Raw genomic sequence first — 27,131 nt, 5'->3', positions numbered from 1 at the left:
GGATGAAAAATTGAATCAATATATAAATATCTCTAATGGACGCCCATTTGCACTTTCCACTGTAAAAATAGTTTTAAAGGAAAATAACCCATGGGAGAAGATGCATTAGATTTCTAAGAATAGTATGCTTTTCTCTGTCTAACATGAGAACTGCACCAGCATCTTGAGCTGAGACTATATATTTGCTTAGTTATATTTTCTGGTATATTGAAACTAATCAAAATGTGTATAAGGAAAGATATTATAAATGTAATTTGAAATAAACTACATAGTTTTCTTGCTAATTTCTTTGAATATCTGTAAATGTGAAGTTTGATCATTTGGTGGCCTATGTTTGAATATCTATAAATGAAGAATGCTTCATTTAATGAAACCTAGAATATCGGAGCTTTGTGTGGTGAGGATAACAAAATGTTATCTATAAAAAACACTTCCATGGAAGAAAGGAGTTCCCGAACCAGTGACAGATGCTTCCTGCTTTCCCAGAGATGTGATGGGTTCATATCAGACTTTTCTTCCGTCGTCTTTCTTCTAATAATCTGTCCCTCTTCTTTTAATACATTTTGAACTTTATACAAATGAACAACTTCATTAATCTTTTCTTTCTTGCAAATCAACCTGTCAACATTTTATGTGTATATTAAAGTGACATTACATAAACCATGGGCAATCAAATCTGGGGTTCATTTTTCAGCCGTCCTTATGATCCTCAATGGTATTGTTGATTTGGCATTTTTGGCATTTTTTGATGATGAGTATTAAAGTACCTGACAAGAGTCAACCTCCAATTTCAATTTTGCATTTTTTTTGTATTGACAGTCTAAAAATTGTTCCTTACAATCTCAGAAAATCCTGCAGCAAATTCTTGGCTGAAACTGACAGGCCAGGAGGAGCTGGAGGGGGGTGCAATCCTGGCCAATGTCATTCAGATTTATACACTTGGTTTTTAAAAATACACAAACTCTAATTCTGTCCTATAGCAATGAAAAAACATTAAGATAATGTTTTTTTATTAAGTTGACGTCATCATGATCACCTTTTATGTTTTATATTTTGTCTATTTTGAATGTCTCACAGCATTCCTTTTCAAGTCACCAACAAATGAAAGACAACACTGCACTGAATATCATGTTGCATCCAACATATTACAATTAACCACTTTTAACTCTAGTGACACATGTTTTTAAGGACTGCTATTTCAATTTAATGAATAGAATCCTCTCAGGCCAGAGAACCTTTACAACCCTGGCAAGAACAATGCAACGGAGTCATAACACACGGCAGTAAATTCACATTGTAGAGGACAGTGTAACCTATTGTTAAATGGTGCTATAATGGATTTTCCACAGAAGCTGTTAATCCCGTTATGTCTCCTCAGCCTTCCTCCCAGGATGGCTGCCTGGCATCATCATGTTTGTTCCTAACAGTGGATTCCAAGGACTCACAAGAATGGAAGCAAAAGAAAATAGTTTAGTTTTATATTAGTAACTTTTCTCCTTACTTTATGTCAGTTAAATGCACTTTCATGCCTTTTAATTACTGCCATAAAAGTGAAACCAAGTGAACATCAAAGTGAGATTTATTGCTCCAGCTGCTGTTCTGACATTATCATCCATGCAAAACTCTATAAATGCTTCTGCCACAAAAAAAAACAAAAAAACAAAGGAAAAAAAAACAAAAAAACAAAAAAATTGCAGACCTCATCATCTCATTTTCTTTAATGAAGGACTGAGCATATTTTAGCCATTGGCCACATTGAGTTCCCACAACACTTTCGAGACAATGGTGTTCACTCTCACTTCAACAGTAAGGACCACACCAAACTAAAAGTCTGATTTTTAAACCACTTTAAACACCAACAATCACAGAGTAACAATGCTGTCACCATGGTTACCTAATGTAATATCCCTGTGTGTGACTGTAGTCATTATAAATAGATATAATTATGGTAGTGTCCTAATTTATTCCTCTTTATAAGTTTGATTCTTTAAAATGACATTATATACAAATATTTCAAATGTCTTGTTTATTTATATACTTTATTTATACTACTTACATTTCTGTAATTGATCTAAAATATATTTATATGTATTTCCAAGAACGTTAGAAAACATTTTCTATCCAAATTCAATTGGAGTTACTGTCTTTTCAAACATTTCCTTAATATCTGTGCACATACACGCTGTGTGCCTATAGTGTTTACAGTTGCATATATCTCTCTCTAAGCTGCTGTTCAGTGTCAAACTGATTCTGACCAACATTTACCTTCTTTTACACAATCGCACATCTGCATAGTGTTTTTTTACTCCCTAGTCAATTGCTTGATTTTCACTGCTTTGTTCCATGTCCTCCAGTTATTTCATTTAAGAACTTTGGGCTTGTTCATTAATCACAGCCATAGTGTAGCAGAGACTGAATAGACATCTTTAAGATCAAAACATTTATTTGGTAAAGGAGTTAATTAGATCTGATTTTACAATTATTCTTTTCCGGAACATGAAACTGAAATGCCTTTTTTTTTTTTTTTGCCAGCTTCAGGGTTAAAAAAAACAATGAAAGCTGAAAATTAACATTTTGCTATTTGGGATGATAAACTGTGAGGGAAATATTGCCTGGCTGTTAACATGTTATTGATGGATAAATCCATGTAGGATGGCTCTGCTTCAGTGTCCTGCACCTCTTTAATCTTTTCCTTATTTTTTTTTTCTGTCACGTCTCTTTTCCTCTTGCATCCATCTCACTCACCTCTGTATTTCCCCTACTTCATCTTTTTAATCTGTCTGGGCTTCTCCAGCTATAAATATTTAGCTTTTTTTCTTTTGCTAGGAAATAAAAAATAGTGTAGCTATAACATAGTTGTGAGACAGAAAGTCTGCTAGTCTTCTTTGTCTCTTAGTGTATTTTGAAACCAGGGGTTGTTCAAGGCACTCAGACCCATCATTCTGCCCATAAACCAAACAACATTGGAGCCTTTTAGAAAAGTTTGTGCTAAAAAAACAATGTCATACGTCTTAAAAATCTAGTGTTGCTGTCAGCATTTTGGCAAGTTTATCTGTCAAAACAGACTCCAAATAGGCTATTGGAGTCTAAATGTTTTAACTGACTGCAATAAATTAAATGTTTTATAGACCAAATATTCTCTTTTGCCCAAAATTGGAATAGCCTGATGTTTAAAATAGGAGACGTTTTTGACTTATCTAGAACATTTACAGGTCAGCCTAAAATGTAGTCCTTAGTTAGAAAGCTGACCAATAAATTGATTATAACCATAAATTAAATTTTGTGTTCTTTTCTTGATAGGAGAACCTTTTTTGGAGTGTGTCACTATATTAATCAGCCCTCAGAAAGAGGCCAAACCATTCATCACTTCAAAGCTCAGCTTGCTGGGAATTAGCTAAGAAACACCAGAATTATAAACATAAACCTCTTAACCCAGATAGACTAATTGTACCACAGATCTCTCCAAGATGAGTTCAGGAAGCCTGTCACAGGCTTTTTAATTTTTTTTATTTTTATTTTTTTTTATAAAATGTCCTTAAGGCAATTATGATAAAAACAATATTGTCAAAGAGGATAATTTCTTTGACTTATGAATTCATGGATGGCAGAAAAATGTATTTTATTGATCAGAACTTCACCTTTAAGATGGCTGAGTATTCATATTGATCTGAACAATGGTGGAATCCGTCCATCCATCCATCCATCCATCCATCCATCCATCCATCCATCCATCCATCCATCCATCCATCCATCCATCCATCCATCCATCCATCCATCCTCTTTCTTTCACAACTGTAACTCTGTCATGACCATTTTTTACAGTGTAAAATGCAAACAGCCCAGACAAAGCAGGATATACACTGAAGAAAACATTCCTGAGTTTCTGATCAAAAATATTGTTTTCAGTAGAAAAGCATTGTTCTTAAATTTTCCATGCTTCTGTGGACAGGCCGCGTTTTACTTCATACCTGAACTCATTCTAGAAAAAAGTTTTGAAGAAGCTAGGATATAGTAAATGGCCCAAACTTGTAAAATGATTTCTGAAAAAACTTGAGTGTTAGTGGGGGTTTTCACAGAAAAAAAAAGAAAACTGTTTGTGCTTTGCTGAAGTAATGTGCATACAATTTAAAAATATAGCATTAATTCAGTATTAGGTTATGCCATTACTATGCTGTTACCTCTTATAATGTGCTGTAGCTATCTTTGCTTATCTATCTTTTATCAACTCTATTGTGTATGTGTGCATACTGCTATTCTTTATCACAGCCAAGAGCCTTAAATCAAACTCAGTGGGAAAGTTGAGACACCAAACCTATACAAAGAGACTGAGATTGTACAAATTTCCACTTTTGATTTTTACAATAATTTGTTGAACTGTGTTTGATATTAAAATTAAAACTGCTTTTATCTCTGAGACCTCTCTCTATAAACCTAATTAAAATCAAATATTTTAATTTCTTGAACAATCATTTAACCACCACAACTGACTTCTGGTACCATTAAACTTATAACTTAAATATCAAGTCTGTGCAATACAAACTAACCACTTTTATTTTTTCATATTGCTTCCTTAAGCCAAAGTATCTCTTACGTCTCATGACTTGTTCCTTCCTCTGGCCTCCTCTCCACCATCGGTGGCTGGAATTCTCTTTTTTAGCTTATTTTAATAAAAAAAAGTGAAGCGCTAATGCTTAAAATAGAATGAGCATTTGTGTGTAGTAGTCATATGTACAGCACTATGAGGGGAAAACTTTGAACTGGACCTTTTGTGACTTGGTTCAAATTAATCCTGAGGTGGTTAGTCAAAACACTCCCCTGGAAACAGGTCAAATGTCCTGAGTTAAAAGCCCACACATGTACCCAGTGGCATTCTTTTTTCTTCCCTTCTCTCTCACTGTTTTTAATACAAACAAATTTAATCAGTGCTATGGCTGCACCCTCGTTACTTGGTTCTTTCAGCTCTATGAATCTAAGAGTGGTGGTGAGTGATGTTGCGTGTGTTGGGCTAATATGACTATAAAAGGCTTGGGGGCTGCAGAGCCTTTACACTAATCCAGCGGCGCAGCTTGTTTTATTGGTCGTGCCTGTCTGTCTTTACTCCTCTACGTGTGTGAGTGTGGATTTATGTGTTTGCGTGTAAGAATGTTTCTATGTGTAGTACAGACAATGATACAGGTTAATTCACTCTACGTCCCTTGAGTGCCTTACTTACTACAGATAAAAATGTTTTCTTTTAGGAACAAAAAGTTCAACATTAAGACTTCATAGGCACCAATTAGACCAAAGCTGATTTTAACAAGTGTGTTCACGATAGCAGCACGTGTGGTACTTTGTCGTGGAGTTGAAAGAAACATTCATTCACTCACATTTGGACACGTCTAAGGAAACAGTGTGACCAAGAATGGTTAGGGCTGCAACTTCAAGTTTTGTCTCTTGGGAAGTGACTTACCCTGTTTCTCTATCATGAACACAAAAGACCCAAAATCGAAGCAACTACTGTACCTAAATTCTTATTTAACTCTCTAGATGCACTTCAGTTTTGCTTGTTTGATTGCAGTCCATCATCACTAACAAGAACAATCGATTTTCTTGATGATGGTATGGTTTTTCAGCACAGCTATAATTTTTAACTCATCTCTAAGTATGGATCTAAATATTAAATTACAACAGTGGTACTTTCATTTCAATAGTTTTAAATTAGCCATTTACCTCCAAGATATTATTGTACTAATTAAAGTCTGTCTAAATATTTTGAATGCATTGAAAACATTGACAGGAAGATATTAGAGGTTTATTTTTACTTTATTAAGCCTGTAAGCCTGACAGCCATCAACTTTTGTTTTCCCACATTGATTGTTCCAAAAATGTTGACATGATAGCTTTTTTATGAGTGACTAATTACTTAGCTTCATCTGTAGAGGAAAGTAACAGTTCAGGGTGTCCGTTGCCTCTGGCATTTTCTTATACAAGCAGGCACATTATAAAACACAGATGTTTAATTGCTGGTGCTTCAGTTGCAGCTACAGACATCCTGAGTTAGCTTGAAACACAGGAAAATAGGATCTAACAAGAATTAACAGGAGGAACCAGCAAGGAGAGTCTGAGAAAGAGTAGTATATACACTGGAGAGCTTGATTACTTGAACAAGGACCAAATAGTTCATTAGAAACAGGCTGCAGGTGTGAGCTAAAGCTCAAGCAGAAACAAGGCTTATCTCATCAAAATAAGAAACTGCAGAATACTAAGAATACAGAACAATAAACAAACCTCACACCAACCCAAGATCCTGACATAAACCTAACCTAAACTCAGTTCACAAAATCCCTGACCCCAGACCAGCACTTTGTCTTACCAGACCCGGGTTTTGGGCCCCATAAGGAGCACTTGGTCCCCACAGCATATGTGGGGAAAGGAAAATGGTCCTTGCAATGTATCATCTACAAGGCCACACACACGCACCCTCATTATGAAACTCAAACAGTAAGTTTTTTGGTGAAAAACCCAACATTCATTATTATTTCCATTGTGTTCTTTAATACTGACTATAAATATGCATCATGGATTACAGATTCCCCTTAATGTCTAAAACAAACTGATCAGATCTAAAGGTGACAACAGCAATAACCACATTATTTGAAAATCCTGAAAAAGATGTGTAAAATGTAACTTGAGCATTCTGTGTTTCCACAGCTGTCGGATGGTGGGAAAGCAGCAAAAGGTGGTGTTGCAGTTGGAGACACGGTTCTCTCCATCGACGGTGTTTCCACAGAGGGCATGAACCACCTTGAGGCCCAAAACAAAATCAAGAACTGCACAGGGAACCTTAGTCTCACTCTGCAGAAGTAAGCGATGACCCCACGCTTGTTGGTTTCTCTGATGACAAACTATTTATGTTACTGCATTTTTGTACTGTTATGTACAAAAATGACAGATTGTCTTTGTCCCCATGAAATACACAGGCTGACCAAGAATACTTTTAAAGTCAACGAAAAATAATTTTTTTTCTGTAACAAATTTAAATACCTTCCTGTTAAACTCTGAGCATCCCCATCCAGGCAGTCAATCACTGTTGTCACAGTAGGGAGTTATTCTTAGTTTTCACACACACTGACACCATTAGTTCTATCCAAACTATTCATTCCCTGATAGAAAGAAAAATAACAAAAACAACAAGAACAGAATCTAACACGTGGATGACCAACTTTTCCCGAAAGTCTAATTCTAAACTAGAATCCTCCACTGCGTCTATGATTTATCGCAAGCATTTCTCCTAAAGAGTGTGTATGTGTGGCTTCATCTAGGCTCTCATGTGGTTTCAATTGTCTAGTTCTCTGGCAGCAAATGTAGACGTGTGTGTTTTTACTTAAACACTGTGAGATGTGCAAGGCTGCAACGCATTCCCTTCATAAAAGAATGAAGAGCATTAAAGTAACCAGCCCATTAAAAGCATAGCATAAATTATTGTAGAGAAATCTTACGAACTACTCAGTTTCCTTTTTTGTGTGTCTTTTCTTGTCTGAAATTCTCATTTTGGTGTCCCTCTTCTGAGTTCCCTGTTTCACTCACCCCCTCCACATTTCAGCCAGACTGAGCATGTCTTCTAATCTGCATCCAAACAATGACAAAATGAAGATGTTTACATTCGGCCTAATGGCAAAAAATGTCTGCTGCAGTAAACAAAGCTTTGCCTTTTATAAACCAGTGTCAGTGTGGGACCTTCTTTTGGAGTAAATCATTGTGAATGAAAGATTTTCCAATTTCTTTGTTCAATGAAAGAAAACTTAGATGAAATTCAAAATTACCAACAAATTACATTCCGATGTGAGATTTTCTGTTTTGAGCAGTTTAAAAACAGCTAAACAAAATTTTGCTGTTTTTAAACTCATGTCTTACGAGAAACATGGGGAATGTACAGTGAAATATTACATATTTTTTTCATATTACTACCACAAGTTTAAATGAATTTTATTGTTTTTGCACAAAAGTAGCGCATTATAGTGAAAGCGATATAAAATGATATCATTTCTTGCCCCCAAAATTTCCTGAAAAGTAAATCCAGTGATACTGTCGTTTTCAAAAGTAACTTATTAGAAAATAAAAATGTACGTTTGAGTAATTTCGTCTCAGCATAACAACAGATGGGCAGTGGAGGCCTGGGAGGTTGCTTAATAAAACTATATTTGTAGACCATTAAAATGGATGTTACTCTCAGGCAAACTAAAATGTTTTCACAGTGAGGCACCATTTTTATTCTTGCATGTAGGAAACAATATTTCAGGTAGAGTGGTTGCATGAGTTCAGAACTTAAATAGCTCGTGTCGTGTTTCATTCTAAAAAACAATTTTTAGCCAGACTCCCAAATAAGTCTAACCCAATGTAAGACGGGTTAAACAAAATATGTTCTGTGACCTTGGCTTACGGTAAAAACATGTTTGACGTTTCTACATAAGCATATAGAATTTCTTACTCTAGAGATATAGATGAAACAGTTTACCGGCTAAACTTACAATTAGAGCTATTAGAACCATAATTATAAAGATTACAATGCTTTTCATTCATTATTTTAACTCTATAAAGTCAAAATGACTAATATATTTTTAAAGATTTGATTTACACCTAATTTACAAGTGTATCCGTTTCTGGGTTTTTATTTAGTTTGTTGTTTGGCCCTCATTTGTACTTTGATAGACATTTTGTGTACTCAGACAGTGTCACACTGGGGTCAACATCTGGGCTTTATTGAGTTTAAACAGTGGAACAAACCTCCTCATCCCGTTGTCTCTTTTAGTTTTTATGGGAGTCACTCTGTTCTCTTTTTACTTCTCCTTTCCACCAGCACATTTTGATTGGGTTTGTCAGTGGGTCACATAGCAAATGGAATGATAACAGTGAACAGACAGAGAGAAAAGTTAACGATGAATGTGTCTCCTGAATGTCTTTAAAAATAGATTGCTTATTTCTTTTCTAAAGGGTTAATTAGAGAACTGATGGATGCCAGATGTGTAAAAGACAAGATATAAAAAAGTACCAAAGTAAAATGACCTTTTCAGGGAACTATTTAACTAAATGAGAATAATGTGTACTGGCTAATGAAAAACAATTTAAAGTGGGGAAAATAATCTACGAAACTGATCTACCTCCGTCAAGTAAAAATCTGGAAAAGAGATTAAATGTATTAGTTCAAGACACTGCAGTGTGTGGTAGTAGATTTACTCACAGTCCAATTTTTATTGAACCATCTGAGAGGCTTTATTTCTAAGGAAATATGAAATGTATCATAATATTACATTTGTTGTGATTATCAAATGAGATGTGTAAAATACCCAGAATGTCTGACCCAAGCCATACTTAAAACCTTCAGTCTTCCAATTTGTTTGGCAAAGAAAGTTAGAAAGAAATTGTTTAAAAAAGTATTTTATTAATTCTTATAGTAGCTATGAGAAAATATTTTTTATAACTGACATACGCAAGTTTTTATTCTGATTTAACGGTGCTCGGCTCTGGAGAACCAGAACAACTCTGCAAGTTTGTTTTTTTGTTTTTACAACATGATCTATTAGAACCAAAACCAGAACCCGCTACGAGCTGAATAATAGAGCAGAAATTGTCCAAAGAGCTAGCAAAGAAACCACAGGCATATATAAAGAATAGACGCCTCATGGACTGCTCTGGCCTATTGTCGCTGACATCACTTAGAGCCGCCATCTTGGAGTGGCCCGCTCCACTCGGTGCTGTTAGAATGAAGTATCAGCACATTTAATTAATCATAAATGGCTAAATACTTAACAGATTATATATATATATATATATATATATATATATATATATATATGTATATACCTCTTTATAGCTCCATAAACACAACTAGCGCCAGGTTCTCTTCTTCTACGAATTGAATTGAATGAAAACAGTTGGAGATGAGGTGGAGGGGAGGGTGTAAAATACAGATGAAACAAAACTGTTCAAGGCCACTCTCTGGCTGCTAGATTGTTGTAAATGAGAAACAAGGACGTTTCTTTTTAAACAGAATGACAGATTCGTGAAAAAGGAAAAGCGCATGGTCTTCATATAAAATAAAGGTAAGATCATTTAGTTGAAGCTGAAAACAGAGGTCTTTCTTGCTGTTATAGATATTATGTTAGAAACCTTAATTAGTTATTGCTAAAATTAAAATCTTGTTTTTATATTGGATTTGGACATTTGACCCTGGTGGAGTCTGCGCCTCACCAGTCACACCGCACATCACTGATACAATATGTATGTATCAGTGATGTATCAGATTATATGTAAACTCAAGGAGCACCGGGGAAAATAAAGAAATAATGTTACCAGTAAAGGAGGAAGCAACTGCTGAAAGGAATGAAGTTGGTGCTTGGAAAATTTTGAAAAACCTCTTTCCTTGGAAAATGTCAGGAATTAGAAAAACAGAAAGACTTTCCTCACTGCTGACGGGTTTATTCTGAATTGGTCTCCTTTGGGGAGTCACAAACTTTCACCATCTAAATAGGCCTCATTACTGTTACAATTATTCCATTTAGATGTACACCAAAGCATTAAACTGTTCACTTCTTCCAATTATTCTATTCCTCAACAAAACCACCTTTGTATTTTGCTGTAATGTGTTTCAGCCATTAGTGCCTGGCTGAATGCTTTATTCCCTGTGGTGAAGTCTTTCTGAAGCCTGTGACTGTTTAACAGGTCTCTCTCTGTGTAGGTGTTTTGATTCTTGTTTGATAGCAATGGCACAGCTATAAGGTTCAGGGTGATAGCTTGTACAAACCAAGTGAATACCAAGATTTTTTGCATGATAGAGAACCATAACATGGAGTAAGATTAGCCTCATTGGTATGGATGATATGTATGATTAGTGAACAAGAAAGGGCGAAAGCAACCTTTTGTTTTATTCTTCTGGGTCCATTTCTCTTTTGTAATTTTGGAGTGTTGTGGCTATTGCAAAGGAACCACACAGTGTAACTGCTGTTTTTGGCAAACCTTTTCTTTAGCATTAGGTTCAAAGTTGTGAAGTCTAAGTTTACATGCACACAACATGTTCATTCAAAACCTATAAAGATGAATTGTCCCTGATCTGTCCCTGTCCATTCATCAATCAGTAGGAGTGGAAATATCCCAAACAGCTGTGAGTTTCTTGAAGTTAGGTCTGCAGTACAGCAAGGCAGGAGGTGTATTTGGGACCGACTTTAACAGTGCATTTAAAAAATAAGTTTGGAAGTATCTCTGCTATTCTTTCCAAAATTGTAATGGTATTTGGGGCAATGGTGGCTAAGGAGGTCAGAGTTTGAAATGCCCCAGGGCAGCTGTGATAAAATTTGCTCATACCTTTGCAACATAGCTGATTTTTGGGTGTGACCACCTACTTGGTGAGACTAGGCTGTACCGGTGGAGGGTGGGGGGAGAGTTGGACCCTGACCACCCTCATTGCATCGGCTTTTTCTCACAACACACAGAAACGGCAAAAAGCTCTTTCAATCCCATTATAGAGTGTTTTGTGAAAGGGGTTTTCACTTACCGCAATCAAGTTATGCTGATTGCCAATTCACCCTCACATTTTGCTGCCAAGCTTTATCATTTCATCCCAATCTTCATCCATTCCGTACAGGTAAGCAATACATTTATTTTCAATGTTCCTCCAGTACGAATCAGTTCATTCTTGTGATAATACAAATTATTGGCTTTCATGTATAATTTTATTTTATTGTATTTGTATTTCTGAACAGTATTTGTTCAGAAATACAAATACAATTGATTATGGCTCTGATTCTCATTTGGGGAAGTCCATAGCTATGAAATATGAATGATCATGATGCCTGTTCAAAGCAAAGCAACTCTGAGCAGTCTCTTCCAGATAAATAATGTTTGTCTGAATTGCATAACTTCATTTCATAGCTTTGAAATATAAGTAGATTATATCTGGTTGAAAGGAGCTACAAAGTGTCCTAAAGTCAGGTATGTATTGACACATGAAGCATCCTATGGCATCTGGTTCCTTACTGGTACCAGAAAAAAAAAAAAATAAATAAAAAATCATCATCACTAAAATAACAAAAGCATGAAATAGCTATCTTCCTTAAATGTATGGAAGTGTTTCACAGGAAATGTCATCTGCTGTCAAGCTCACCTCAGGTTCATAAATTCTGTTTTACAAATGCATACCAGTCATAGAAAAGGGTGATAGAGAAACTGAACATTTGGTACTGACTGCTAAAACTGCTCAAACCCAAGCAGCTGCAGAGTTATTTTAAGTTCTGAAGTGGAAGTAACGACAGACGAGGGGTGTGGCGAGGGAGGTTTACAGAGTTGAGGTATATGATTTCAGTTTGTTTATGTTGGAGTTTATTTTTCCCGCTTGTGCATTATATAATGATGTGCAACAGTACTGCAAAGCTTAACCGTCTAAGTACAGAAAACAGAACAAAACAAAACAAAACAGTGTAGGCATTACACTCCCTGGTTGAGGAGCATTGGTTTGAAGTAAAGACCAACATGTTGGTCAAAATTGTATTCCCAAAGGCAGCCCCAGTATGCCACTAGAGATATTTGCATGAGACTCAGTAGAATTGTTTTTCAGATTTTTTTTTTAATAGAGACTTTCTGTGCATCTAGAATGTAGTTTCTCATAAGAAACATGAGAAAGCATAAGATACATAACTGGCTGTTTGATTTATGGAAGGAGTAATTTGGTTACCTGATTGTAGGTAACACTGATACTTTAATAAAATGACATATAGCCTATTTTTAAACCCCCATTGAAACTGGACCCACTTTGCTTACTTCAAAATGAGCTGCAAGCACACAAGCAGCAGCTTGGAATAAGTCTCTGAAAAATAAATATTTGCACAGTTGCATTTATATTCTACCTGTTGACAAACATAATTGAAAAAAAAAAACACTAACATGGTATGCCTTTATGTATACATGCTATGTTGTTAATGTCGACATGTTGACATTAATAGTATTGCTGTTTGAAGATTAAAAAAGACACATTAATCTGTAAAAATACAGTTAAGAAGCTTATTTATGTTCCACTCACTGTTAAGTTGTATAACATCTATGCTAAAATCTGCAGCTCTATGCAAATCTTCTGTACTTATAGGTTCCCTCTGTGCAGCTGCCATTGTCAGTTATTTGGTTGTGATAGTTGCCAAAGATGCTCCAAAGCCAAGAGCGTTACACTGGGCCCACCTGTCTCTGTCTCTCACCGGTGTTTGGAAGTTGCCAAAGACCATCTAAAACCGGTTGCTGTCGTCTTTGTTGGGACCCACTGAATCCACCGCTGATATCTTAATGCCAGGAGAACAGAAACCGCAGCTTCATACACCTGTTTCTGCATATCCTTTTCAGGTCAGTCACTTCTTGGCAAATAAAATACAAATCCCAGTAACACTATAGTCAGAGAAGGTATTACAAAGCCAAGAACATTGTGTTAATATCATCGCTCTTTGGATTTTTATTTTTTTTTTCTATTTCTTTCCTCTCTTTGCCAAATACATCTTGCACTCGGCCAAAAGCACTCATCTTCATCCTTGCCAGGATTGTTGAATGATCCCCAGCAGAGTCAGCTGCTCTGACTTAAAAGAAAGATAAGAAGCTATATTTCTTATTATAAATGATGAGTATGTGCATTAAGTGAGTTTAGGGGGACAGCACACATTGAAACCATACATTGTATTTTCTGCAGACTTGTTTCAAATCAGCATACTGACTCTATAAAACATTTTGAGACAGTGCATAATTGTTTTCCCAGACACGATTTGCCATCTTCTCTCATGGGCCTAACGTTTAACTTCAGGAATTTCAGGTATCTACTCAGGCTGTGCAGGACTTACCGAAAAACTTACCGAAGAGTGAGAATGTTATGAATGTTTGGGAATTATTACAAAATAGCCTCATAAGGCAAAGGTAGTGATGGCAAAGGTTAAAGCTTGACTTTAAATTCAGACTAAAGATTTAACATTCAGATTAGTCAGTAAGAGGGAGTCGAGAGAAATAATGTTTACTAATACCCTACCCAGTCTTGTAAAAGCGCTTTTAGGTCTACATGTAATTAACAAACACATTTTTGCCAAAAGCTCCAATTTGAAATGCAACAGTTTGGGCAGCGTTCTGGCAGAGAGCAGTAACCAGCATCGTTACTGTAACGTGAACTGTCATTTTCTCAAAAACTCTATAAATTTTTATTTTAAAATCATTTAAAATCATTGTCTCAATACTTGCAATTTGCTTGCTATGCAACACACTTCTTTCCCAGCTGTGGATCATCTTGATGCACACCGTCTTTGTACTGAGAAGTAACCCCAGCTGGAGTCCAGTCCATTTCGCCTGTCTTTTTTCCTTTGATTCATGCACTTTGTAATTTCTGTTTTTGCTGTTTTAAAAATTACAGCAAGTTGCCAGACATAGGAGGAAAAGTACAACAGTAAATAACATGTTTCTTCCTTTTAAATTCATGATAAACAGGCTTTGGACATCTTATTATTCATTTGTTTGGCTGACTTGCATTTCAAAATATGTGGCTGATTTGATTTGGTCCCCTGAACTCTTCTGTTTTTCTCGTGCCATCTCATTATGTACTTGATTTGCCAAAGACGCAAAGAGTGCTTGTTCTGTGCAGAATCCAAATTTCTGGTAACAATTCTTCATCAGTAGCCTTAAATTTAAGGTGTCATCTGTTTTGTGTAATTCAAGCAATGTAATTTAGGAGACCTGTTAAGTACGGCTGACAGTTTGACTCAGATGATCCCGCGTTCAAGAAATCTCTCTGCTCCTTAAAGTGGATATTTTTTTTACTGAGATATTCATCGTGCTTGTCAGGCAGCATTCTGGTTGTTTTAATGCAAAGTGCAGACATTTCTTGTTTAGACTGACTGCCTGACCGGCCAGAAATGGATTTATTCGGTTATACTTTTAATCTCACAGAGTTGGAAAAATGTGGATTTCTTTAAAGAGGTTAGATCAAGGACTAATTATAGCAACAGAAGCTTAAAACCCTGCACAGTAGTGTGTATGGCAAAAAAAAACAAAAAACTTTTTTGTCTACATTTACAGTTTAACTGATTTTTGACCTCCACAGCAGAAACCCAGTGAACTGTGCATAAAGCAGAAGTTTAGTCTATTTTACACCTCCAAGTTTGCGCTTTCATTCACATACATATTGCTTTTTCCGGCTGAAATGTTGTTAGTTCCCTTTCCCCCCTTCTCCTGACTCCTACTGTGTTGGGGTTTTGTGTTGTAGTGCTGACTAGCAAGCTGCTGGAAACATTACCTTCTTTCTCCTGCCTTTGGCAGGTTTTAGCTTAATGTGTCTGCTTCCTGTCATGATTTGTGTTTAAGACTCCTCTGGGTACCAGTTCACTGCTGAGTGTTTTTGTTAGACAGTGAAATGTGCCAATTTGTTGCTATGTTACCGTACAAAGCAAAGTTGTGGCATTTTCTGTCACCTCATTAACTTCATGTAATTAACCTATAAATTCTAACAAGCCATGTTGTAACGTCAGTGGTTTATCTACAACTGAGGTTATCAGACGTGTGCAGACGCATATAAACAACAGACCAGGTCAGGGCATGAAGGCTACATATTTGTGTAATGTATCAAATAATGTATCATGTGGACAATGAGAGTGTTAAATAAAATCAGTCAAATCAAGTCAATGACTGAATAACTTGGTTACAAAAACATCCGTGAGTCAAATGTTTAAATCCAGTGCTGTATTCAATGTGTCTCATCAGAAAGGTTATTTTTCCCACATGATATCCTCATGCTAAACTAGGTATGATGAAAATCAAAAAATGGTTTGGTACACTTTAAGAAAAATGTGAACCACTACGGTGGACTAATATTCTGAAGTTGAAGCCACAATTAAAACAATCTCAACAAAACTGGACAGTGGAGGACTGGGGAAATGATGTTTGGTCTGGTAGTTATTGAGTTAAACTGCAGCATCCCAGTTACTGGTCGCAAATTTGGCATAAACCCATGTATATATACTTCCTTGTAACAGTGACTCAGACTAGTGCAATGGTGTCAGTATATTTTCTTGACACATTTTGGCCCACCCAGTAATCTCTTTGCAAGGACAATGTACCCGTTTTCTGATGGGTACTTCCAGCAGGCTAATGCACGATGTCACCGAGTTTATGTGATCTAAAACTGGTTTCCTTGAACAACACAATGAGTTCACTGTTCTCTAATGGGCTGTACAGTCACCAGACCTCAGTAGATTAGAGCACATTTTGGTTGTGGAGATTCACACCATGATGTGCAGCAGATAAATCTGATGCAACTGTTTGATGCTATAATGCAAAATTATTAAAGCAATATTACTAATTTCTTGTTAAATGTACATGCTTCAATTACTTAGGGCAGTTCTAGAGATAAGGTGGTTTTCAACCCATTCCTAAAAAGGGTTAAGTGATAAAATGTCCAGTGAAAATATGAGACCTTCATGTTTTTTTTTTGTGAAAACAGAAAACTGGATTTTTGGTTTTCCCTAAAATATTACTAAACATTCCTGAACTCTCCATCATCTATCTTTTCATCTTGTGAACTCTATGTAGTCTTACACCCTTACAACTAATAAAGATTAAAAAAAAAGGGTTTGATGATCCTGTGAATTTAGAAACCAAAGCATTCTGTCTGTGATAGTTCAATACTGAACCGCTGCTTTACCTCACGCCTATTTAAATGAGTAATGTTATTGGAGGGAAGTTGGTGTAGTTTAAACATAGACTTTTTCCTGTGTCTGGTCAGTGGCAGGTTTGAAGTCCATGTGATGTCATTCTCAGTGAAACGCCTGCAATGGCTTTTGCCAAGATAATAGTGGAAGGTAGACAGATAAGAAATGTGCACATCACAAAAACCCACTTGTACTCTGACAAATTGTTCAGAGCTTGAAAAAAAAACAAATTTTGTACCCATAATCCATTAGTATGAGATCTGAAAACCATTTTTGAGGGTTAATTTAAAAACCCATTTGACACATGAAAGTAAGTCTTAACATAAAACATATTGCCATTGTTTATATTTAATTGCCTTAGTGTGCTAAAGTTTGCTTTTTCCGTTTAAAAGTTACAGTACGTATAAATTCACCAATTGAACTTCATATGCCAATAATTAGCAATATGTCATCACTAAAGATTGTTCTGTTTCATTCTTTAGTAACGGCAGCCCAATACATGATACATTACATTATGGGTTGCTTTTCAAGATTTAAAATCAAGAAAATAAAAGAATATATATATATTGTGCCTAAACCAGGTAAAAATATGAAGAAAACTTCTAAAGTGGAAAATTATCCAGATAGAATGTTACAGAACAGGAGCAAAGAAAAGGAATGGTCAAACTGTGTTAAAGCAGAAGACAAACCTGGTTGGACATACTGCGTGTCTTTGTGTGAGTTTGCATTCATTAAACGTATTTCCAGGCCAGATGCTATGAAGGGAATAAACTGTTCCTTGTAGTCTGTGTTATTGCACTCATCCAGTAAAATTTCCTGGGCTAACCTCTCACGGCTGAATTCACTGTCACCACACCCAGCACACCGCCTCACTGGATGTGTGCTTTTGTGTGAACGCACATTGACCAGCTTTTTGTACGTTCAATCCCAAGAAAGAATCTGTCAAATAAACAGCAGGACGATTCTTTAAAGGCTTAATTTATTGTAGTCTACCATTTCCTGTGCTTAGCTTTCTAAAAAAAAGTTTAATAAAAAAAATGTACGGCATGAAAAATGTTTAAGTTATTTGGATACCTGATTGGGTCATTTGCGAAAATAGTGAATTGCTCCTTCAGAGATAATTCACAAAATACCAGCAGCATTTACATCTTAAAAGGGATTCTTTTATTTAAATATGCCTCCAATGTGCTATTTAACTTGTCCTTGATATTTTTTTTATGATTTGTTCTCAACTTTCTACATGAGTTGCAATCAAGCCCAAAATTATTCCTATTATTAAAAAAAAATATTTAGTATCATTTTTATTCAACCATGATGTTTGTTTCACAGCTGATACTGATGCACTCAACCTTTGCACATGCACATTCTCACCATGCAAATTCTTGCCCCACCTAACAATGAAACATGACACAGCTCTCCGTTCAAATTGTCCGGGCATCCTGAACCTTTTCTAACCTCGTCCATTTAAAAACCTGGTGGTATGTCGAGGCACAGGCCAAGTAACAACGTCTTCAACAAATACAACAAAAAACATAAACAATCTGATAAAACGCTAAATAAATTACATGTTCTTAAACATTTGGGCTTCTCAAAAAGCATTGAAGTAAGATGGTTGCTTATATCTTTCTCTCTAGAAATAAAGGAGGAGAAAAACCCAAGTTGTCAGAATTAAATCTGGCAGGTCAGATCAAAATGAAAACAGTAATCGGCATTATCTAAAAACATCCCAAAGCTCTCCAAAGGACAGATTACTTGGGTAAAGTTTCTTATGTAGTAAAATTTCAAACTCAGTTTGTTTTTGTGTAGTGTCGCCTCTAATCAGAAAATATTTATGAAACTCAATACTTAAATTGACACCGAAGGTCATGAGAATATCACTGTGGAAAACTGAGTTTTTTACATAAAAAAAAATATACATTTGATACAAATTCTCAAAAGCAAGGAAAAGCCTTTGTGATAACATTAGACTCTGACTTGAATACCTCTTCCACTCTGGTGTATGACAGCAACATATTTCCATGCTGCTGTTTTCCTGTTATAGATGCTTTGTAATTGAGGCAGCAGCTCACTGGGGTGACAGAGTCATATTTATAATCCCTACTTGATACCCCAGGCTTCCCCTTCATACCTCATGTGCCAGATATATTTTCATCCCACAACTTGTGCAAGTGAAGGCTGTCCACAGATAAACCGAGTACTAGGTAGACTATTTACAGAATCGTGTGTCCATGGAAACTTGCAGGGATGAAGGTGACGCAGTCTTAGTGAGGCCGTATGAAATATAGGGTGTGCTCTGTCAGTCAGCAATGTATTTTAAGCTTCGTGTTATTCTGCTTTTGGCCGAGCCTTTATGGCATACATTAATACATTGTCAAAGTAATGCATTCTCACCCCATTTACTTAATGTTGTCTCAACAACAAACTTCAGTGTGTTTTATTAGGATTTTATTTGATAGAGCTAAATAAAATGGTGCATACATGTAAAGTGGAAAGAAAGGGACACATACTTTTCAATGAAAAGTTGTGTGCCTATTTGTTCAGTGTCTTTTAGGCTGCCATCCCAAAATTGAAAACCTGTTAGAGGTGGCAAAGAGTCAAGCAAACCATACAACCAGAGCTGCAACGCAACAGTTTAGATCAAATAATGTTTTTTGTGTTGGAATATTCCAGTCGGAGTCCAGACCTAAAGCCAATTGAGAATCCATGGATAGATTTACTGTTTATGTTCACGGATGTCTGTAGTCTGTAAATTTGTAAATTGCAGCTAAATTGATAGTTATAATGAAAAAAAAAAAAGATTTAGGGATGTGACTGTATTTGCAAGGTAAATCACAATACCAAATGTCTCTTAAAATATATTAATTATATAGAGAAGGTGGAAATCAATGTTCCTTCATCAACACTTTTTAATTATTACCCTTTACTGATAAAGAAAGTAGCTTTTGCTGCAAATAGTGACGTTAATAAAACTTGCATCACACACAATTTTCCCAGAAGTGCACCTCCTTAAAAACACCATTTCAAAAACATAGTCACAGTATCAGTGCAACATTGGCAAACCAGTGGGAAACAGGAGTCGAACAGAAAAGGCCAAACCAACTATCTCTATCTGTGGACTAATGTCGTCTTAAGCACAGGCAGAGGGCTGGTTCGTTTTCAGAGCTGAAGGACACGGAGCTCCCTGAGAAGGAGTCCAGGGGGGGGGGTTGCTCTGAAAGAAATGCAAGGCAGCTGACGTTTGTGTGTCTTCAGTTACAGTTTGGTTTACTTAGCCTTTGAATTTATGGAAACAATTTTTCCTCTTTACTGCAAGTTGTGAAAAGTTATTCATAAGCCATATTTATTTTGCAAATGTACACACATTACCACTGATGTCTGAATCTAGTCCTGACTGCTGTTGTCTGTTTCAGCATATTATAGCATAGGGTATGTTTAAACAAAGGTTCATTTCAACAGATGACATATGATTTAAATGTTAGGATAGCGTACTAAATCATTTTGTGATTTGTAAGTCAATGAAGAGTATGAGGGTAAGAATGTTCCTAAAAAAAGTTTTTTTTTTTTTTTAGGACAAACAGGCATTTACGGTATGAACACAAAGAGTATCGGATTGATACAGACCTTTGTTGAATGAAAACAGCTGTTTTCAAAAAACTTTGAGCAATGCCACATTTCCCCACTCATGCAACTCGTGTTTCACTCTTTGACATGCAGACGCAGCCAGAGCCATTTGGATTCTGTCAGAGCTGATGACAGAATTTTTTTCACATTGGTTTTAATGCTCACAGCTCAGGTTCAGTTGTAATTCACCATGACTGCCTTTTTTTTTTTTTTTTTTTAAATCCTCAATAACGTTTGAAACTTTGACAGTCTAGTTTCCATCAATATCAGTAAATTCTCTGGAAGCACTTTTGTAATTTTACCCAAGCAGAAAAACCTTTTAAGGCGTATTTTGATATGAAAAATAACGTGGTGGACAATGATAATAATTTCATCTTTTTTTCTTCTTCTTTTCACTCCTTTACAGGTCCAGTGTTTCTAAGCCCCCTCCAGTGGCACCAAAGGTAATGTAAAATTGTTTTCATGAAATAAGTCAAAACCTGTTCTACAAAAATACAGTTGTCAAATATGACGATTCTTTAAAAAGTCACACATTGTGCAATTTACATAGATGTTATTTAGGTGAAAACTGATTAGAATAATTATCCTATAAAAAGCTACTGAACATAGTGCCTTGAACTTGTCTTCAAGAGCATCACACCCTTCTGAAACAATGCCGTATATAATTGTTGTTGCATGTCCTCACTTATTTACATTGAACTGTTTGATAAAACACTGATGCTTTCCTAGAACCTAGGCTGATCACACAGCCTGTAGAAACTACTCCATTATTTTAAAAAGTACATCATTCATTTGTTTTTATCGGACGCAAACGCATATATGGGAGGCATCCGTGTTTTATGCTTTGATTTAATTCATTTTTGTGTGTATTTGCATGTTCTTTTGTCATATTGATAGGACAACCGAACAGACCTCATAAAACCAGTAGCCATCAGCCATCCCTCTGTTTCACAACATCCCCAGTCTCAGTGCTCTGCCCCTCACAACAAAACCCCCAGACCTTATGGGGGCTGCAGCTCTGAGGGTGTATACTCTCCTTCACAGTCACCTTTCACCACCTTCATCCCTTCCCCATCCTCTGCCTTCACTCCTGCCTCATCCCACATTGGTCCTGCCCCTCCTCCTCCTCTTCCTCCAGGTTTCCCTTCTCCTCCTTTGATCTCTTTCCCGTCCTCTGCATCCTCTTCCTCCTCCCACCCTGTCCTGGTTGCGCCTCAGCCATCAGTGTATAACACACCGATCAACCTCTACTCAACTGAAAATGCGTGTGAGGTGGCCATGGGGCAAAGGCGGGGCCTGTTGGAGAGTCAGGGAGGAGCCTTACCACAGTTTAATGGGTGAGTGGCAGACTAATCAGATTAATTAATCCATTATTGGTATCCTGTTTTTTTTTTGTTTTTTTTATCTTTCTCCTTGAGAGTCTTAGAACCTGCCACTTAGTTTCTTCCCTAACTGTATCACAGAATTTCTCCACTTTTCCTCTGAATGACTTCAAGCTAAAATATTAACCTTTAGGCATATAAATAAAACTTTAATTCTGACAATGTGATTTTGAGGGACATAGTGAGAAATGGCTCTACATCCTGCCACCTTTTCGTTGAGCATGCTCTAAGCATGCTGTTTAAATAATTAAGAGGAGAAGGATGCAACCTCAGCATTCATCTTGACACGTCAGAGACCTCAAATACAGCAAAACCGCCCCCTATCACTCTTCATGTACCCACATCTGCCATTTCGGTATGTTTAGTTTGTTACAATCATTTTAATTTCTCTGATCGGACAATAAACACATTTTAGATTTCTAAGATAAAATTAAGAATCATTTGTTTAATTTTTACTTTCCCATTAAGTTTTAGGGTTACCACACTTTGCTGTAAGATTTCTGTGTTTTCTAGGCACTTTTGAATATTGTTAGTGGTTTCTCTTTCTCTGACAGTCTGAAAACACAAATTATTTGCACAAAGTACTGTGAACAAGCCAACACCAAATACCCATACAGACAGAGAGAGAGAGAAAAAGAGAGAGAGAGAAAAGAGAGAGAGGGAGAGAGAGAGAAAGAGAGAGAGAGAGAGAGAGAGAGAGAGAGTGCGACCCTGCAACCCAGTTTACCCAGTCATGTGCTTAATATGTTTTCTCTAAATGGTCAGTAGGATCCTTCATATTTCAAACATTATTCATGAAATAATTTTCCATAATATGCCTGTTTAATCACAGAGACGTCACTCTACTGTGTTTGCAGATTACACCTTTTCTATTTCGTTGCTGGGATTATGTAAACAAGCTAGTGTTTAGGGGCTGCATGCTTTCCTCTTGTGCATGTTGTGTGATTTGTTTCAGAAGGGAGTCATGAGCAAAGCGTTTCAATTTCTATGTTGATAGACTTGTTCACAAGTATATAATCTATGCTCTCTGTCTTCTCTTTATTTCATCCTTTATTTTTCTGCTTTCCAGAATACGTCTCGCCCAGTCAAAAAGTTAGTGTCTGAAGCATGTTGAGTGTTTGCTCTGGTGTTTTTTTTTTAGCTGATACTTGTATATCTCACTGTCTTTGCCCACTTACTTGACTTACTGACGTCTTTTTCTTCGTCTCATCATTATTTGTAGGGTTTGTGTTTGTATTTGTGATTCAGGTTTTGGGCAGTTTGTGAACAACAAATCTTTTTTTCACTGAGTCTAAACTAAATAGTGAATAATTCTGATCACAAATGTTTTGTATTTCTGAAATCTTTTCCAACAACAACAACAAAACGTGGTTATTATGTATCTAGTGTGTGGTCAGCTACAGAATAATGATAGATTCAGTGTAGTGTAATTAATATTGTGTCCAAAGATCTATGTTCCAGACAGAAACTAATAAGTTATTAGTTTTTCTATAATTCGTCACAAAATAAGGGGAAATTGAAAGTCCTCAAAGTACTATTTATATTTCCAGTTTCCCAGTGGAAACCGACTTCGAAATTTTTCAGACCAGCATTGACATTTTAAGCAACTTCTTAAAAAAATGCTAATACCTCTCGATGCTCATACATTGGAAATTAGATCATACTGGTTGGGTGTGTTTAACATTTGACACATTCTCTGCTTTACAGTCTGTTTAAGATTGGTTCTGAATTTCTCACATGCATCTAAGAAAATAACACAAATCTCTTCAAAGATAGATAAGCTGTTTAGCTGGTATTTTCTTGAAGCAAGCTATTGTTTGATTAGCCAGTTGAAATAGTCACCATTCAGTCAGTTTCTGGGAAAAAAAAACAAAAAACCTGACATTAAATTGTATTTTGCACTTGTAAAATACACATTTTATTTCACAGGAGTGCAGAGTTTTCAATTACAACATATTTTAGCCAATAGTTGTGCACATAAATAATTCTTCATCACAATGGATGTGTGTTCAATTAAATATTCGGGCTACTTACTGCAGAATCTGCACTTGATCAAACAGTGTGAATCTTTAACAGATAGCCTACATACGCGGCATTACCAACCTTCCTGCAGAAATACATTTCAGTATCCACATCACATAAACAGAATGTGTTTTATTGACACTCATAAATCAGACTATTCAGAGTGCTGGGAAAGATAGTAAGAGATGGTGTATTTATAGATGATTGATCGAGACACACTCAGTGTGTATCAATGTGTTGGTTTCTCCTGGGAGTTGATTTACTGACTCTGACAGACATTTCAGCAGCTTGCTGCCAAGCAATACTTCATCATTACTGTACATGCACACATGCAAACAAACTGAACACTGTTATAGTTTCAGTTTGCTTTGCACCACCAAAAGCGAAAAACAGCATGTCTTTATAACATTTGATTAAAGATGACTGAACTTCTACCCATACGGACTTATACACTGTAAAAGCACCACCATGTGGTTGAAAATGAAACTTAAATATTGCAGGTTTAGAGAACATAATGTTCTGCTGTTGTGTTGTGCTCATATTGCTATTTGTACTCCACACGGTCATTTTCTTTTTCTCTATGTTTTATAAGAACACATTTCCATCAAATACTTGCCCAGAAATTAATGACTTTCTATTGCTTTGTCCTTTTTTTGATGCTCCAATAGTGGACCTCAAAATACTTTAAAGTAAGTCTTAACACAATTCAGTTTTTTTTTTTTGTTTTGTTTTGTTTTGTTTTGTTATTTTTATAAAAGATATGAAAGGCTGCTGTTTTATAGTCCCTTTCCTTTATTTGGACTCTATATTTCCTTGTTCTTCTCCTTGATTCCCAAGAAAACCTCTGCATCTGCCTCCAAGGTATCATGCTGGTTTAAAAAGTACTCCAAGTCCATTTAACAAAGTGTGGCGTGGCCCTTTTCACATTCTAATTAGCACTACTGTGTGAAGCAGTTCCATCTCATCTAGTCATCTAACAAACTTATTTCATCCCATGAAACTCAATATGTACTGGTAAAACTGTGGAGTAACCACCACCATGAAAGGCAGAAGAATGAAAAGATAAATTAGCTTTTAGAGGTACTTTCTGATCTGATCGTTCCCTCATTCGTCTGTCTTTTCTCAGTATTCCCAGGAAACATGTTGTGGACACAGACATCCATTTTTACCATGTGCCTTCTCACGCTGATGCCAGCAGAAAGCGCATAATGGAGGACACAGAGGACTGGCGTCCACGCACGGGCACCACCCAGTCCCGATCTTTCAGGATTCTGGCTCAGATCACAGGCACGGAGAACGGTACGACAGAATTGGAAACTAACCGTTTTATGCATTTTTTTTGTTGTTGTTGTTGAATAAACTATTACTACACATATCTGAATGTGGCAAAATTAATCACCTTTACAGTGCATTTTGGAAATTATTCATTTGATTTAAATAACTTTCCTTCTAGTTCAAAATGAAGAAGCTGATGCATCAAAGAAGACAATGTAAGTGCATCTACAAAAAGAGTTTCAATTTAGTTTTCTGTGGTTGCTTTGTTGTCATTCAACTTGCTTATTTGAATGTTTAGTATAAAATCTCCATATATGAAGTGAACCAAAAGACTTATACCAACTCTTTATGACACAATATGTGCAATCAGCCTAAAATGTTAGGCAAAAGCCAAATCTTCATGCTGTGAAGATTTCCAATAATGCCAAGGTGTGACATTTCGAACGCTTATTTCATGTTGCTCAATATTGATTTTACACCAATTTGTAATGAATGTGCATATCAGTATTGTTGAAATGTGAATCCGACGGTCTTGCTGTGCTGCATGTTATGCAACTCGTGACTGTGTGGTTGAGAATCATGACTCTGCCACAGTTGTGTTGTTGTGTGCCGTGACCTCTTGACCCTCTGTGCTCTTGTTGGTTTGTGTGACAAATTACTTAAGCCGTTGCTTTCAATTGTCTGTGCTGGTGTGTGGCATTAATCATAATATATTTGTTGTTATTTGTGTGTTTGGGCATTATTTATTCCCATAATGAAAGTGGAGATTTTCCATCTGAATGCTTTTTGACCATCATCAGCTGCTGGCATTGTGCTTTCTTTCTGGCATGGACCTTAATCCATTTCCTTGTAGTTTTGTTGAGAATGATTATTGCCATTTATTCAAGTTCTTCTTTTATGTTTCTTCTGTTGCTCTTCTCTCTCCTTATTTTTTCCTCCCTTTTCCTGCTGGGTTCTGGGCGGCAGAGTGAACAAGAATACCACTCGACTTGTAGTTGGACCCAAGTACAACGAGCTGAGAAACTGGCACCATGGAGTGTCCGCTCGCACCCTGAATGTCCAGTAGACTATGTGTGTGTATCGGTGTGTCTGTGTGTGTGTGTGTGTCTGTGTGTGTGTGTGTGGATCTGTGGGTGTTAGTGGTTGTATGCTGCTCTATTTGTACATCTCTGGGGTGTTACGTGTCTATGTGAGGAGATTACTAAGATTGGAAAAAAAGTCTAGTGATACTAAGGAAGTAAAAGAAAATGATCCTGGAATGAGAGCTGGACATGTGAAAGTTTATCTCATGGTTTTGCGTCTCTATGGATTTCCTGTTTTCAGTCAGTTTTCAAAGCAGATGGACTTTTCTAATACCTCGTCATTCTACTGCGTATCGCTTGTAAGTTTCAGTTGAATAATACTCCAAAATGAGTTTCATGTGCATTTGATACTGAATCTGATCACTGTCCAAATTAGGCCATAGGAAAAATATGGAACAAATGAAAAACAAGATGGTGGTATCATGACCAGAATAAAGTACCCTTTCCTGTCACGGTAAGGCAGAGAAATCCTTACAAAATTCAACAAGAGAACCTTTGTTTCCTTGTGGATAGATCCAACTAAAACACGTTCGTTAATATACATTGTAGGATAAGAAACATTGTGTCTACAGCTTTTATTAAAAGATTCCTTGTTTGTCTTGAAGCTTATTCTTCTTTCTTTAAACACTACATATATTTTATATGACAGACTCAGATCAGTTCCATCTTTAACGTATGATCCATCATCATACTTAGCCCAGAACATAGTTTTAGATTGTTTAACCCATTTGATCATATCATAAAAGGTAAACAAATCGTTGTTAGAAAAAGTAGTCATTTTAGTGAAATGGTTCTGCTTCTGTTTTATTGTTAATTTCCACTTCCTTTTTTCACTTCTTGCTTTGTCTGTGTCTTTGAACCTGCTTTAACTATCCATGGTCCTGCAAATCTGCCAAAGAAATTAAATACATTAAAGAAAGTGTGTTTCAGAATGTTGAAGTATTTATTTTGAACGTTGATAGAAGGTTATATTGAACGACACTTTGACGAGTAAGATACAATATCCTTGTATGAAATATGTATACAGCATATCTAAACAAATGACAACTGGTGATGGT

General features: G+C 36.3%; 1 protein-coding gene across 6 annotated transcripts in view; it reads left to right on the top strand.

Moving 5' to 3' along the window:
- pdlim5a (PDZ and LIM domain 5a) overlaps positions 1 to 27,131 on the top strand; it is a 51,394-nt gene that overhangs the window by 4,411 nt on the left and 19,852 nt on the right. The window contains exons 3-9 of one of the 6 annotated variants that reach the window (XM_016669538.1): positions 6,691 to 6,842; positions 20,719 to 20,755; positions 21,210 to 21,649; positions 24,385 to 24,405; positions 24,554 to 24,577; positions 24,843 to 25,015; positions 25,170 to 25,206. In XM_016669538.1, coding sequence (XP_016525024.1) covers positions 6,691 to 6,842; positions 20,719 to 20,755; positions 21,210 to 21,649; positions 24,385 to 24,405; positions 24,554 to 24,577; positions 24,843 to 25,015; positions 25,170 to 25,206 — 884 coding nt within the window. Of the gene's footprint in view, positions 1 to 6,690; positions 6,843 to 20,718; positions 20,756 to 21,209; positions 21,650 to 22,763; positions 22,787 to 24,384; positions 24,406 to 24,553; positions 24,578 to 24,842; positions 25,016 to 25,169; positions 25,207 to 27,131 lie in introns of all 6 variants that reach the window. The other 5 variants (XM_007548032.2, XM_016669539.1, XM_007548033.2 and 2 more) reach the window with 5 other exon arrangements.

The sequence above is a fragment of the Poecilia formosa genome, unplaced genomic scaffold (assembly GCF_000485575.1).
Source record: "Poecilia formosa unplaced genomic scaffold, Poecilia_formosa-5.1.2 Scaffold25, whole genome shotgun sequence".
Taxonomy (NCBI): domain Eukaryota; kingdom Metazoa; phylum Chordata; class Actinopteri; order Cyprinodontiformes; family Poeciliidae; genus Poecilia; species Poecilia formosa.
The sequence above is the reverse complement of the archived record's forward strand: the minus strand, read 5'-3'. Positions and strand labels throughout refer to the sequence as shown.